The sequence below is a fragment of the Pagrus major genome, chromosome 6 (assembly GCF_040436345.1).
Source record: "Pagrus major chromosome 6, Pma_NU_1.0".
NCBI classification, from domain to species: domain Eukaryota; kingdom Metazoa; phylum Chordata; class Actinopteri; order Spariformes; family Sparidae; genus Pagrus; species Pagrus major.
In genome coordinates, this window is record NC_133220.1 from 9,711,145 (window position 1) to 9,727,303 (window position 16,159).

At 42.4% G+C, this 16,159-nt stretch overlaps 1 protein-coding gene across 1 annotated transcript in view; it reads left to right on the top strand.

The window, feature by feature from the left end:
- Positions 1-16,159, top strand: part of LOC140998141 (plexin-A2-like) — a 72,221-nt gene that overhangs the window by 40,442 nt on the left and 15,620 nt on the right. The window contains exons 9-17 of the mRNA XM_073468313.1: positions 101-301; positions 1,071-1,167; positions 2,839-3,038; positions 5,999-6,150; positions 7,258-7,375; positions 8,326-8,462; positions 8,920-9,087; positions 11,271-11,364; positions 14,649-14,888. Of these exons, the coding sequence (XP_073324414.1) occupies positions 101-301; positions 1,071-1,167; positions 2,839-3,038; positions 5,999-6,150; positions 7,258-7,375; positions 8,326-8,462; positions 8,920-9,087; positions 11,271-11,364; positions 14,649-14,888 (1,407 nt within the window). The remainder of the gene's footprint in view (positions 1-100; positions 302-1,070; positions 1,168-2,838; positions 3,039-5,998; positions 6,151-7,257; positions 7,376-8,325; positions 8,463-8,919; positions 9,088-11,270; positions 11,365-14,648; positions 14,889-16,159) is intronic.

The window sequence follows — 16,159 nt, forward strand, 5'->3', positions numbered from 1 at the left end:
TACACATACAGATACTGTAGATAGATAACAGCATGAAAAAAAGCGTGTTTTCTGACAGTAAGTGGTGCAATGTTGTGTTTTTTATATGTTGTTTTCACAGGACTGCCCTCAGCTCCTTCACTCTGGGGAAATTCTCATTCCGGCTGGAGAGGTCCGACCCATCACCCTGAGGGCCCGAAACCTTCCCCAGCCGCAGTCGGGCCAACGGGGCTACGAGTGCGCGGTGCACGTGCAGGGTGTCAGCCACCGTGTCACGGCGCTGCGCTTCAACAGCACCAGCGTGCAGTGCCAGAACAGCTCGGTATGACCTCAAACACTCCCAGTGGGAGTCTCACAGCTGTCAAATGAGGCACACAGCTTGGATGCTGTGTAGGAAAGGTACATAGGGCACATGAGTGAATACCGCCTGAGGTGTTGAGCATACTGAGGAGAAAGTAGAGGAAAGGGAAAGTGAGAATAATGACAAAAAGTGCAACGCAACGGATTGAAAGGTAGAGAGTGACGGGGGAGGAAAGGAAAGGAAAGGAAAGGAAAGGAAAGGAAAGGAAAGGAAAGGAGGAGAAGTTGGAGGGAATAGATGGAACCCATGACATTAATATGACCTTGTCCTAGAAGCTGGATAATATCAGACTAACATCTACTGGAGGTGGTCACAAAGCATAAATGCGCAGCCCCCAACAGTGACAGGTTTTGGATGAGCACAGGAGATTTTTTGCGAGTGTTGTTGCACGATGCAAATCACAGGCTAAATTTCAATGCAAAGCATACCTTGCTACTCTGTGACAATGAATGAAAAGGCCATTTCCTTCAGATGTGGATGATCGGCCACCCCAGCCAGGGTTTGCGTCCCTACATGTCAAAGAGGAGAGGAGCAGACAAGCATGGCAGAAATGACAGATGGTTAAAAGCCTCGTCTCTCTGCTGCCCTTTCATCCTCTCATCGTCCCCCCACTCTGTCTTTTCTCTGTATCATTTTTTTTTTTAACTCTCTCCTCTGTCTCTCTTTGACTTTCTACCCGCTCTGGCTCCACTTACGGCACACTCCCTCACTCTCTGTTTCTGCTTTTCAGTACATGTACGAGGGTGTGAAGATCAGTGACCTGGCAGTGGACCTCTCCATCGTATGGAACGGCAATTTCATCATCGACAATCCCGAGAAGATTAAAGGTGCTTCTGCCATCCATCACTGCCAGGCCAGAAGAGTGTAAAGCACTCAATCCACAGGGGATAGATGGGTCATAGAGATCATTTTAAGGCTTCCCAAGGGCCTTGAGAGAAAGTTCACAATGGCAGGGAGTGTTATCAAAAAGCACCCAATCACTTGTGTCCATGGGGTGGATGAAGGGTGAATCTTCATATCTGCTCAGTTTGGCTGCTCTTGGTTTCCTCATCCCTCATCATCTTGTAACAAAAGGTGTTTGTCAGTTGTCAGTGTGGGTTGTACATAAAATACATCATTTTAACAGGCCTTGTCATTACTTAGGTAAGTTACTTTATATGGGCATAAATATAGGCTACTTACGGGGGAGAGGCAGACTTCAAAGAAAGGTTTATTGGATTACTTCGGCATCTGTTTTCGTAATACATGGAAGAAGGAATTTCAGCAAACACGCTCCTTATGAATTTTATTGAAATCACAAGCTGACTATCCATGGCTGCAGCCATTTTATTTACTCTGAACACCTACTGTTTAAAGAATAAGGTCACCCAAAGTAGATATATTATCATTATCTACTCATCCCATGCCGATGGAAAGTCCACAAAGCATTTTTGGAGCTTCACAACAAAACAGTGTTACAGCATTGTCTTGTTTTAAAATGTAAAAAAACAAACAAAAAAACAACTAAAATAGAACCTTCTCCGGCAGCTTCTCCGGCATAATTTAATTCTTTGGAAACACCAAATTGTTTTAAAGGAGTTATTTTTAAAGCCAAAGTCTTTAAATGCATGAATGCACCCCATTTAAAGTTGGTACAAAAGCTTGACTGCACGTAAAAGGTGTAAATTATGCTTATACTCATTTTCAGGTTCATAATTTTATTTTGGCTTACTACTAGAATAGTCATCATAAGAATAATCAGTTTTCCCATACTGTCCAGTGCTTCAGCACCGTATTCCCCCTCTGTCTGAAACGCTCTGTTTGAGCTCCTGTCTCTTTAAGGCCTCCCCCCCTCCTGGATACCCAGTCTGCTCTGATTGGTCAGCTCACACACGCCTGGCCCAGCACCGCAAACAACAACTGTGCTAAATCAATTGTTGCGTGCCCAAGCTAGCTGCTTGGCATGTACATTATGCAAATGTGTGACGTAGTGTGACGTCACAAAGTCACGGACTTAAAGGCGGGACTACTGATGAGACATTTCAAGAGCAGTGTTTTCTGTGGGAGAGAGGAGCTTCTGTTTGTGACTTGACCTATTTAACTTTCAAGATCTTTTACGTGCATGCAAAAACACCTGTATAAAACACTGACACAGAAGAAAAGCATAATAGGTCTCCTTTAAAACAAAGCTGAAGCTCCATAAATGTTTGTTGACTACGAAACTTCATCTGACTTTCCATCAGCATCAGGGTGAGAAGATAATGACAGAATTTTCATTCATTCATCAAAGTTGTTTTGATCAATTTGATTAAATTTGAATTTAATTTGAATTGATTTGTAACTACACTCCCTGCTGGTCCAAATGTTGTTGTGTTTTCACAGAACGTTCTAGGGTTGACATTTCCTTTCATGTAGCATCAGTGATTTTTATTTTTGTTGATAGCTTCAGACACATCAATATTGATATGTGAAATTACTTCAAATTGAACTGACCAGTTATCCTCTGTGTCATCCCGCAGTGCACCTCTACAAGTGCAGCGCCCAGCGGGACAGCTGTGGCATGTGTCTGCGGGCGGAGAGGAAGTTCCAGTGTGGCTGGTGCAGCGGCGAGGGCCGATGCACCATGAAGCAGCACTGCCCTCCCATCTCTCCCTACGCTAGCCGCTGGCTGAACCTTTCCGCCAGGAATGTCAAGTGCACCAACCCACGCATTACTGAGGTCTGTTTGCTTATTTGTTTGGGCTGTTGCTTAGTCAGTCTATTAGTTAGTAAAGCCACCAAGCTTACACCAATAAGCTACTCAAATTTTTTACTCCCTGCCCAAGTTTTCCAGTGCCCCCCTTGCCCCAGAGTTACAAGGGGTAGTGGTTGAAATCTCCTCTATGAAATGGGACAACCCTTCAAGAACCTCATATGTCATTCATTGTTGACGATGGCGTTTGTATAAACAGATGGGACTGGACATTTCCACTATGGTGTCTTCAGCTGTGGTTACTGTGGCAATCCTGCTGTTATCACAATGCCATTTGCCTTTTATAGCTTCGTAGCTTCACAACATCAAGCTATTAATTAAGTCATCAAATAAATAAAGAACACTTCATTACATGGCCACTGGTACTTTATAGGGTAACATAAGCGAGGAGTGGTGGTCGACGATAAGCGCTAATTTTATACGTGGCCACTTTTCCAGTTTCCCCGTCCGAGTGTGCGTCAGTATCCTGAGAGTCTGAGTCTGTCTACCTGCGACTATCTCAGTTTTGAGTCCTCGCCGGCTGAATAACTCAAGCGCTCGACAGCTAAACGAATTCAGTTTGTTTAGAAAGTGGTGATGGATCTTTTATGTCACAAACTCCTGTTCATTCTCCTGAATGAGGCGCAGTGGGTCAGGCACAGAGATGCGAGGCACTTCCACTTCAAAGAGCCGCGAGCCTTTGATGTCCCTGTCACATTATTAGTGTTTCTGAAGGAGCTGCTGCAGAGTGAATCAACTGCCGAGTGCTGCTCGGGAGTGGAGGGAGTGATGCTCCTGCTCTGTTCTGCAGGTCCGACGGTTTCCCGCTGGTTTGGTTAACTTGAGCCAGGAAAGGAATGTGAATGGGCTTCTCAAGGTTTTGTCTTTCACTGAATTATTCATTAAAGTTTGTTTTGAATTACGGTGGATTTCAAGGCTTTTTGAATAATCTCTGTCAGTGCGAGAGTTATGTAATTCGCAGTCTTTAAGTGAATGTGCTTAATGTTTATGTAAAGATTACACAAAAACTAATTTATGTCAGTGTAAGTGTGTGTGTGGGGGGATTCTCAGGAATTCAGGTGGTGTAGAAGTCGAATTTAAAGAGTCTAATAGAATCAAGTTTAAAGTAAGCCCTGTTGCCTTCGACTCCGAGACTGTGCCAATGTTTTATGTGCTGTATTTATCCATTATACAGTTTGAGGTGCAGTACTTTTGGACTAAAGCAGCCAACAGTGTATATTTTGTGAAGGTACTTCAAATCTCGACACATCCTCATACCTAAATGACTGAACAGACTGATCGCCAGTCGCTCCCAAAACAAAACTAATCACCACTCCCAAAGAAAACATGACTGTTGCAGCGTACCAGACCTACGTTGTACACTAGGTTTCGGAAAACATCCTGGTTTGGGCTAAAATGACTAAATTACTTATTTAAATATGGTTCGAGTTATGTTGCAGTTACGTTATGTATGTAGGGCTGGGTATGGAATTTCAATACTTTTATGGCACCGACCAAATTGCCTCGATACTATCAAGTATCGTCATTCGGTACGAAATTTGAATACCTAAGGAGTTAATCTCATCAGCGTCATAGAGCCAATAAGCATGCAGCACACTTGTTGTACCAAGATCTAATAGTGCTGCTGATTGGCTGTCTCGAGTCATGCAGGAAAAACACTAGGTTACGCCCAGGGACAGGGTCACTGCATGTATGTGTGATGTAACCTTTTGGTGAAACTGATTTTATAAAATTGGTATTGAAAAAAGCATTGTTGAAGCCAAGGCATCGGAATTGATTTTTATTCATTTTTTTTTTACCATACCCAGCCTTTTATGTACGTGTTCACTATGTTTGTAAATCAAAATAATTTGCTGTTTACTTCTGGTTTCACAAGAGACACAAACAGCAGTCTCCTGGCCTAAAGTCCTGTTCTTGTTCACCCAACCACCCGTACCCAAACTCCTCCTTATGCGGACTTTATTGCTCTTTATACTACTTTGCCTGATTTCCTCCTTTACTGCTGTAATCATTACTACGGCCACTAGAGGTCGCCACCTAACAAGAACACCGGTGTGGGTCATAATAACCTGCTTTCACAGCTTTCACAGCTTTCACATTCTTGTTTTAAGAATCACATTTATTACTTACGCTGCTGCTTCGATTGAAAAGCACCTACCTTGCAATTTCCCCTTTTACAACACCAGCACAAATGAGGGTAAAGTCAGGAATAGCCATGCATCAAAAGAGAAAATCAAACTTTTTGGAAGGCGAGATAATGGCAATGGCAGAGGAAATCGAAGCCAGGCAACATGTATTATTTGGTGGAGTAAATAGCGGGTTGACAAACAAAGCCAAGCACGCAGCTTGGGACTGTGTTTCTGGGCAGTGAATGAAGTGGGGCAGAAACACAGAACTGTGGCGCATAAGCATCCCAAACTTCCCCGACATAACCTGCAGGAAAACAACTTGCACCGAGTCTGCACTATGCTAAGAGATAAGGTGATTTAAGTTAGGTTTTATAAATAACTACTTGTACATAGTTTTCTGCTGAAATCACACTTCAGATCAAAATTGATTGAAAGTCCATTTTTTTAAATGAGGCCCTTAGGCTTTCACAGAATTAGCATTTCACCATAATTGTATTCCTCTTGGATGGGAAAACCAGTTAAAGCTCGTGACTTTCAACTAAAACTGGACTAATTACTGTTTTTTGGAGCTGGACTCTCTTTATGGCACATTATTCTCCAATAAGGGAAACTGCATTACTAGTATACTCTAACCTTTAACGAAAATCTATTTAGAAAAACATTATTGTACAGAAATTGCAGGTTTCACAGGTTTTAGTATGTAGTTAAGGATACTGTGCTTTTGGGGGCAAATAAAACTGACCATCACTGTTTGTAAAATGCTTTTTTCATCATCATAATCTCCTCCTTCCTGTGCAGGTGACCCCGGTGGCAGGACCAGTGGAAGGGGGCACACTGGTCACCATCCAGGGCCTGAACCTGGGTCTGTCCTTCTCCGAGCTGGAGGGCAATGTGGAGGTGGCGGGTGTGCAGTGCACCCCACAGGAGGAGGGATACATCACTGCAGAACAGTAAGAGAGACTCCTCCCTTCCCTTTCCTTGCCCAGACATGCATGGATTCATACTGTACTGTACATAGACATGCTGTACAGATGCAAACACACACACACACTCACTCACAAGAAAATACACACATGCAATCTCTTTTTCTCTTTCACACCATTTTTCTCAAAGACACTAGCACAGTCTGTGAATAAGCCGGCACCCAGTGATGCCTCATCAGGTTGTAGGATTGTGTGGGGGGCTTTGCATTGCTCTGGTGCAGTCGGAGCCAAAGGAAGAGACAGTCTTTGTGTCGTTGTCGTTATGAGGCTGTCGGCACAGCTGTAATTGAAATGCGCTGCATGTCGCTGACTGGAGGGACAATCTGTTAGCCATGTGTTTCTCTCACAGCCATGTAATGCGATTGGGCTCAGGCTGCAGGGACTTTATTTATATCCTTGTAAAAAAAAAAAAAAAAAAAAAAAAAGGAAAAAGAAAAGAACATGCCAGGAGAAAATTGGAAAACTCTCGTGATGTATGAATAGAAGGGCTGGGCAGGGACGATTCATTGGTTGCTCTTATTGTATCGGGGAACGCAGAGTTCCTCGTGCAGAGCAGTGCGTTCGGCAGGGCCATTCATTTGGCACGCACAGTGCTTTAAAACATGGCATTACAGCTGTTACAACCATTAATTTCGGCATGGGGTCAGTTGGTATAATGACTTATTCATGGCGCACTTTATCTTATTGACCTGACAGGCAATACTGATTTATTGAAGAAACCCCTATGTTGTCATGGCAACCGGAGGTAATGGTGGGTGGCAATCGTGCTGGAGATGAGGAGGGGTGTAGTTTATCATTTGAGTTATATTGCTGTTATAGGTTTCCCATTAGGAAGAAAGATGGCCCTCTGTATTGACCCACAACTTCCTATGAAAGTCCGCCTCAATCACACTGGCCAGCAGAGGCCATCTTCCCCCAGTGCATTTCATAACAAATGTGATACAGTGCTGTGACTCTGCTGTGTGTGTGAGTGCGTGCCCGGTTTGTATTATCACTCTGTATTCATGATGATCTGTTGCATGCCTCTGTTTTTCTGCAACAACATTCATGTATTTGTGTTGTCTGTCGTGACAGGATCGTCTGTGAGATGGCCGCGGCTCCTCAAGGAAGCGCAGCAGGTCCAGTGAAGCTGTGTGTTGGCGAATGCAGACCAGAGCTACGGGCGCAGTCCTCGCAGCTCTACTCCTTCGTGGTAATGTCTGACACTGAAACGCATTCGCTTTGTCCAGGAACAAACATCAAGTGTTTGCAATGCATTAGGTTGGGCTGAATTGGGTGAAAGCCAACGACAAATTGGATCTATTCAGGCCGCTGCAATCATGTACAACATACAGTAGTTTTTGCATGAGAGAGTTCATCATCATTAAGAAGTTAGGAGTGCTTTACTGCACTTCATTTGACACACCAAATATCAGATTTACACTGGATTAAAGAACATATTAGTGGAATTTAAGTTGTTCTGAATCCGATGGTACCAAACATTTGATATAACTCTGTAGTTTTTGAGATACAGCCATTTCTGCACTACATTTAGTCGCTAGTCACAAGGGATTAAGATCACTGTATAATTACTTGGGAACTTGAGTATCTGATTAATTTGATCACACGTGGTTTCAGCTTTCAAGATCACCGTCACGACTGTCGCGGAGGTTTCGTAACTGAGCAGGACAGTTACATAATCAACGGGATCACTGAAGTGCACTCGTCCGTGAACTTCCAGCCAGACTAGCCTTCTCTTTAAATGACAGGGACAGATCTGAATGTTTCAACAGAAAGACACAGTACAAGTAGTGCCTGTGTTAGACTTTCCTTGAAGTACAGTCTGATGCGTTGATCAACCGTTGGTACTGATCCGAGGAAACAGCCTTTTGTTTCCCTGTGATGGGTTTATTATCTCGTTATGTCCAGATAAAAAGCTTGCTTTTCTGAAGATAATTAAGATAATAAACTCATGATCTTGAGATAAAGGCATTAAAAAAATAAATGCAAGCATGGCCGCTTCCACCTTCCAAGTCCATGGCGGTTTATTCAGTCGGTGCCTCTACATCAGAGCTTTTCAGAATCAGACAATTAATAAGACATACTGTATTCTGTGTTTGACCTATGTTGCATGAAGCATTTATGACTTCTGGTCCTCCACAGACCCCGTCGATGCTGGCCCTTACCCCAGGCAGAGGACCTGAATCTGGTGGCACTAAGGTCACCATTGTTGGGGAGCACCTGGGCGCTGGAAGCACTGTGAAGGTGTTCTTTGGTACTCAGATCTGTGAGCTGTACAGGTGAGTCTGATGATAACCAGAACCTCCTGATGCCTTCACACAATATTAAAGATTTATCCTCGTCTACTCTCAATGAAACACAGTAACTCGCTCTGTTGAAAGATAAAATTAAGTGTCTTAATAAGGATTTGTGAGGTGGTGATGAAACCCACAGCTGTAGGTATTGTTCTCTGTGTATTTATAGATATCTATTTAAGGTTCAAAATGCCTCACATGGTAGAAGTCAGGAGGGCGAGGCGAGGAAGCCATTAGCTAGAGCACCCTCTAATTACAGTGTTCCATCCCTAATGTGTCTGTAACGAGGAAGAGATGGGACAGTCTGTAATGAATCCTCTCCCCTTATAGTAATGTGCATGGCTCATAACTGCGTGATGTCAGGGATTTGCCATCGCAGCAGCGAGTGGGCAGAGTCACAGTCACAGGCATGAATAAATCTCCCTTTTGGCGCTCTCACCAGGAGGACCGTGTCGGAGATTGTGTGCTTCTCTGCGCCGTCGGTGACGAGAGCCGGACCGGTGCAGGTCAGTTTGAGCGTGGACCGGGCCAAAGTTCCTGGGAGTCTGGCCTTCGAGTACATAGAGGACCCCACAGTCCAGCGCATTGAACCCCTGTGGAGCATTACCAGGTGAACAATATAGTGCTGCATATACACAGATACCAGCCACATGTATGCTCCCACACCTCTAGAGGATGGAGATTCATTCTCCAGACCTCTCTGTGTGGAGTTCGCAGCTCCTCCCAGTGTTCATGGGGGGTTTTGTTGTGATCTTGTTACCCAATCCCCCAGGACGAGCACCAGGCTTTGAAGCCGATTTTACCTAGTGGCTGTAAAACGCTGGATAAATCTTCTGTTAAATGTCTCTTTTTACTATCCTAATTTGTTCCCTTTGGTCTGATGACTTTTGAAAAGTCTAGGTGAGCTGCATCATGGTTAGCTGGGGGGATAAACCAGTTGTTAGCTGGCGTGGGCAGAAGAGGTTTCCAGTGTGCACGCTCTATGAAGATTTGGGTAATTTTATACCCAAGAAGTTGAACTTTTTTTGGCTTCATGTGCCAGCGATCAGCTTTCATAGGAATGAACAGGTGTCAGCCTCCGAAGCTGTATCCAATTCTCATTAAACATCCATGTTGTTTCCTCACACTGTCCACAGACATGCAAACTTTAGGGGCCTGTCTCCCAAAAATGAGTTGCAAGCTCAGCTTACACACATGGTTGCAAATGGTAGCAGCTCCAATGTGAAGAAACGACTGTTGCTTGACAAATTGCAGACTCATTTGACAGTCCTACAGTTCTGCTACATGCTTATGGGTCACAAGTACTGTATGGTGTTACTTTTGTTTACAGTGTAACATTTAATGCGAGAGGTAGCGACCTCATTTTGCAGACTGCCGCTTTTTGCAGCAATTATGCTCTATTTTACACAGACAGTATGTACTCATTAGCATTTGCCTGAGTGAATGCGTATTGAGCAAAACATACTCAAGGACCCTGTGCATCTGTTTTCTTCTTTTTACATTTCATTTATTATGTAGTAGTTTTCCCAAATAAAAAAATCTAATAAAATCAAGTGGCCTGGCCAGCAAATGTGCATTACAGAGTTACAGAAACTGCGCCTTTGACTGAGCATGCTCCCAGCACGGCTGTGGTTGCACAAATCACAAGAAGAGCTGATGCAGAATGCTGCTCAGGCCTGTGAGAGCTGACCAATCAGAACAATCCTCCAGACCAATCAGGAGGAGTGTTAAAGCAGAGGGTGAACACAGGTTCTGCAGCAACTAACAGTCTGAGAAAAACATTTTTTGGTCCATTAAAGCGTGTAAACATTCTGTATAAAGTATGAACCTGAACGGGAGCGCAACACGAGACCTTCAAATGACATCTAATCAGTGATCACAACAAGGTGACCAGTCAGAACAGTAATTTTTATTTTTAACAATGAGTTTCACTGAAATAACCTTCAGGGAAATTAGATGACCGACTGTGACATTGCTGATATTACCATGGAAGTGAACTTCGCTGCACAAACACTGCCACGACAGCTGAAAGGTGTATTCCACGAAATAAAAGCTGGCACTTAATTTGGTTTTGAGGTGAGATTACGCAGCACTACGTCCCTGCAGATTAGACTTCAGAGAGACACCCTGGCCCTCAGCCTAGTGACAGGAGGAGCTTTGTGGAGCTGCAATCAAGAGCCCTCATCATGAATGTGCAGTCCCACTATGTGGCCCTACAAGCTTAGGTACCCTTTGAAGTGTGAGAAGAGAAAGATTGGCACTCTGTCAGGCGGACTAGACCGGCCAGTTTTTTTTAAAGCCATTTTTCCCTCATTTCTCTCATGTGTCCTTCCCCTCTTTGTCTCTCCGTCTCTACTTGCCGTGCTACAGTTTTCTAAGCTCACACTGCAGCACAGGTTATGCAAAGATTAGAGAGTGTTGTTTATTTTAATCACATCTAGCGCAGATATGTAAACAAGCGGCACCTGTATTCATGCTATGCCAGCCTCGCAGTCATGGATGAATATAAAATAGCAGCCAGCTGGTTCGCCGTTTGATCTGGCTCTTCTGCCCAATAACAAAGAGCGAGCTACCATGCCAGCTATACCTCCTCAAACCTGAATTAATGCAGTTCTCTCTGGAAAATGTTGGGTTTGCAAGTTAAACAGATTGATCTCTCTGCGGTCGTCACTCTAATTTAATCATGGAGAAAAGACGTTCACATAATAAAGACTACCTGGGGCTGAAGTGGTGAGTTTGTGCGTGCATTGTGTTTGTGTACTCAAATACACTCGTCTCCTTCCTTGCAAACAGCGGACACACCACCCTGACAGTGACTGGAACCAACCTGGATGTGGTTCAGGAGCCGCGGGTCAGAGTCAAATACGCCGGCCATGAATCTGTCAATGTAAGTGTGACACATGCTCATCTACTGCACCCAACATTGTAATTGTCTCAACGTAAAAATGCTGCTTTAAACTGCTGCCCTAAATATGTGAATTAACTTAGGCTGAATAATTATTTATAAGTCTTCTTTGAAGTCTTCTTCTGTGAAACCAATTGTTAACTGGACTTGAGAAGACATGTTCAAAAAGATATGAAGTTGACACTGACAAACATTACACACAAATTTGCTTTCCTTTTTCATTTTCTCAGTTTGAAGAGTTAGAGCTTCATTTCCCACAGAGAACAGCTGCAGCTGCTCCTATTGGAGCAACTTTGTTCCAGCACTGGTACAAACACAATATGTGACCAGAGACTGAATTCAAAACTAACCTTCATTATGGCTCAAGACCATTGTAAAAAAACAAACAACCATGACCTCTCTCTTTTTAAACCGTATTTATTCAGGGATGGTGCACTCACACAGTCACACATATTCACACCCGGAAACTGATCAGTTCAACTGAACCGCTCCACTGGAGCAGCTGGGGTTAAGGGTCTTGCTCAAGGGCACCACAGTGATGGTAATGAGGAAGGGGCAAGCAGATCACAAGTGTACTTCTTTAACCTCCAGGCCCCCACTGCTCCGAAGATAGTGTAATAAAGACACACAGTTAGTTTCCAACATCTAAGTTTTTTCAAACTATAAAAACAAGGGTCTCAGGAGGGTTTTAATTTTCAAACAATGCACTTGTGACATGCTGCCCCCTATTTGTTTGGAGTATGAAGTCTACAGGGGACCAATTCTTACATATTGCATCTTTAAGCTAACATGAAAAGATGAGATGATTCCACTAAATCCCTGTATGATTTTTTACAGTGACCCTTTATTGATGTCGCTTCCTCAAGCTGATAGAAAATGTCACAGGAAGTTGATTTTTATTGATAGTTTGCTGCAGGCGTAACAAGGTAGGTTTAGTGCTGCAGTCAGTTCAATACTTTCTGTTTATACAAACTGATCTGCACTGACATTTTTTTAAAAAGCATCTTAAAGCATTTATGCAGTTTTATTTAGAAGTAGTTTTTTTTACTCATAAAGGTGACACTACCAAAGCCTGAACAAAGGCAGAAAAACAACCAGTCACTGCACCAAACAGCCTGCAGGATGGAGATTAAATTAACTAACAATACATTGAAATCAAACAGGCTGTAGTTTGTAAATGTCAGTTCTGCTGTGGTTGTAAAAATGAAGCTATGTATAAACAAAAGGGTTGGAGAGAGGTTCGATATCAGACGGGTTCATTCCAAAATGAGATTTTGAAAAACTGACATGAAAGTACAACTCAGTTTTGGGAGGTGATTTATGGTGCCGATTCTGCCTGCCTGAGCTCCGCAGGCAGGTGGCTTCAAAGTGATTGATTGTTCCAAAGTGTTGGGGCCCTGGTGGCAAAAGTGCAGTCACCTTTAGCCTTTGTGTTTGCCACTTTGAACCAGTCAGGGAATTGCCTGAGGATCTGACACTGCACACGGGTTTGAAACTTCTGGAGGGAACTTTTGGCTCGACCTTGGAAGAAATCAATATTATCTTATAAATCCATTCCAAACAGATGGAGAGATGCCAGAAATAGTTGTGCCAGTGTAAGATATAGATTTTCATTGATGCCAAAATAAAGAAAATCTAGACACATAAATTATATATATATATATATATGTCTGTTTGTGAAATTGTTTTGAAAAATTGCTCCCAGCCAAGGCAGCAAAGTTGAGGTCAGTCTCAAAAATCACTCATTTAATAGCACAAAACACATACTGTTTATCATGGAGGCAAGAGGAATGTGCCTCTGGGCTTCAGTGAGTAAGTCTGTATTGCAATGGAAACGAAAAACTCTATATAAAGAAAATATAACTCAGGTGAGAGCGTGTGAAATAAAACCAAGATGAGGCCAATGAGAATTTAGGAACTTAATACGTTAAGTGTTTAAAAAAACACAAGTGTTTTTTTGTGTAGACAATGTTGGTAAGCCCAGAGCCAATTAAATGGTGCAGTAATGATGCCAGCCCAGAATGTGAGCCAGTCAATTAAAACTGCATGTTTTACAGTGTCACTGGCAGCACTGAGATCTGAAGGGATTAAAGCTGAACTTTAACCCGAATCAGCAGCTGAAAGAGGGTCACTGCTAAATTTAATGAGGGCAGTTTCTTTATCGGGCATATCTGGAAAACATAACCGGGATTGCTTAAAACATGTTTTTGAATCACAAAAGCAGTTAATTGACTTGAAGCAACTTTCTGTGAAACTCAAGATAAAAACCAAAGCTTAGAAATTGCCCTGAAGCGGGGGGAATTTAAAGAATTTAAGATCTGCTTGATTTTGAGAGGGATTTTCAAGAACTGCAGAGGAAAACACAAGGCACTTTCCAAATGGAGAGAGATATTTGTTATTGATGAAGCACCAATAACTGCTGGGTAGTTTAATCTACAGCAATGCATCCGATTCTAAAAGATCATCGTGTCCTGTGAAAACCATGAATCTGTTTTCAGCTTTGTGACATGACAATAGTGACCTGTTTGATGAAAAAACACAGTTTCTGGTAGATTCGTAGGAAAAAAACTGCCCGCAAAAACAAATAGAAACCTTCCCCTTTTAACTAGTACTATAGCGACTGTAATGGCAGAGCAGCTGTCAAATGTTTACAGGCAGAAGGTCAAAAACACGAGAGCAGACAGAACATATGGATGGGAGGAGATAAATACAGAGTGCTGGGAATACTGTAAGAGCTAATGACAGTCAGACATATAGATATCCTTAATCTCAGGTTATGTAGGTTAACACCACAGAGACCATCAGTATATTTAAAGGCTCTGTTAGATTCATAGCATCTGGATGTTATAAAAGAGTGAGAAAAAGTGATTCTATCACATTGGGGCATGAAATGAGACATCTGCTGGATTGATAAAGTGCATGGAGCCCTGAATGTATTGCCTTCATGTCCGTACATGAGGTGGAATTAATAATTACTAGAAGATTTTAAATGTTTTTAAACTTAGTAAAATTTAAATTGCTTGCTGAGGGTAAAATATTGACTCTTGAGTTCCTGCTGGGGATTTCAAAGTCAACATATTTTTTTATAATGACCCTGTCAGAAAATGAATTCTCAGTGTCTTTCAATAATTCAGATAATCATTAATCATGCAGCAAACAACACTGTGAACCATTAAATATGTGTATGTATGTATGTATAGTCTCATTTGCATAAGGTCTTGTAGGTACTGTGGCATGTCTAACGTCTGATTTGATTTCCGCTCCAGGTGTGCAAAGTGCTCAACACAACCACCATCAGCTGCTTCGCCCCCTCTCTGAAGGCGGAGTACACCGCGGACCAGGAGACCATCAAACACGTGGACGAGTTTGGCTTCGTCTTCAACAACGTCCAGGCTCTGCTCACTTACAACAACACGAGCTTCGTCTACTACCCCAACCCTTACCTGGAGCCCCTCAGTCTGTCAGGTGTTCTGGAGCAGAAACCTGGTGCTCCGATCATCCTCAAAGTACGTCATCCAACCTCATAGTGCCTTTATTTATAGCACCGGACAGGGAGGAGATTCTCAAGTCAATATTCTTATATGTTGCTATTAATTATCTGGCATTAATAGCAACATATAAGAATATTGATTCTGTCTAAAGTGATCTACAGTGGTGGAAAGACTACTCAGATCTTTTACTTAACAAACCATGAAGTACCAAAGATGAAAGTACTCATTATGCAGAATGGCACATTTCAGAATGATATACTGATTATTATATTACTGGATTATAATTACTGATTACTGAGTATCACTAATGATGCAGCTGGTGGAGCTAAATTTAACTACTTCATGTACTGCTGTGAGGCTTCAGCCATAACAATACATTGATTTTTATTAGTTGGTTATTCTTTGTGTGAATCATTTGTAAAGTAACTAGTAACTAAAGCTGTCAGATAATATTTCCTTCTGAAATGTGGTGGACTAGAGGAACAAAGTAACATAAAACTGAAAGACTCAAGTACAAGTACTTCAAAATTGTACTTTAAGGGTAACTCTATCCATTTCACACATTAAAGTGTGTTTACAGGTCTTGTGGCGTGTACCTGTGCGTACGTATGTGATAAAAGTAGTATAAAGCTTTTTGTGGCTCCAGAGAAGCTGCATGTAATCTGGTAAACTGTCTCAAGTGACGTTACTCATAGGGTAAGTTGCATTGTGGGTATTGTAGGCACCAGGTTTTGAAAAGCAGTCCATTGCACTCCTATAACACTGCTGGACTCGTTACGGACATTTTAAAAACAAATGATCGAGAGATATCACCTTTTTTTATTCCACACATTCTTCTTCCTTTCCAAAACCTGGTGCCTACCCACAATGCAACGTAGCCACTGTGTGACATCACTGAAGGCAATTTATCAGGTTACATGCAGCTTCCTCTGGAGCCTAAAAAAAGGCTTTATACTACTTTTTTCACATGTGCATTAGTACTCGTCCAAGACCTGTAAACACACTTGAATGTGTAAAATTGGTGGAGTTACCCTTTAAGTTCAGTTCTTCAGTAAATGTAGGCTACTTAGTGACATTCCACCGGTGGCTAGCCGTACCCTGCCCTCACTGATGCTCCTTCAATGATCAATAAATCTGATACACATATAAGCTAAAGGTTTTATTATGAAATCAACTATAATGCCTTATCAGACATGAGATAAACAACAGAATGGTGGATATAAGTGGCAGCTTCTACTTCATCTCATGTTTTCTCTAACTGGTAGAGTTTTTATGAAAAACTAAAT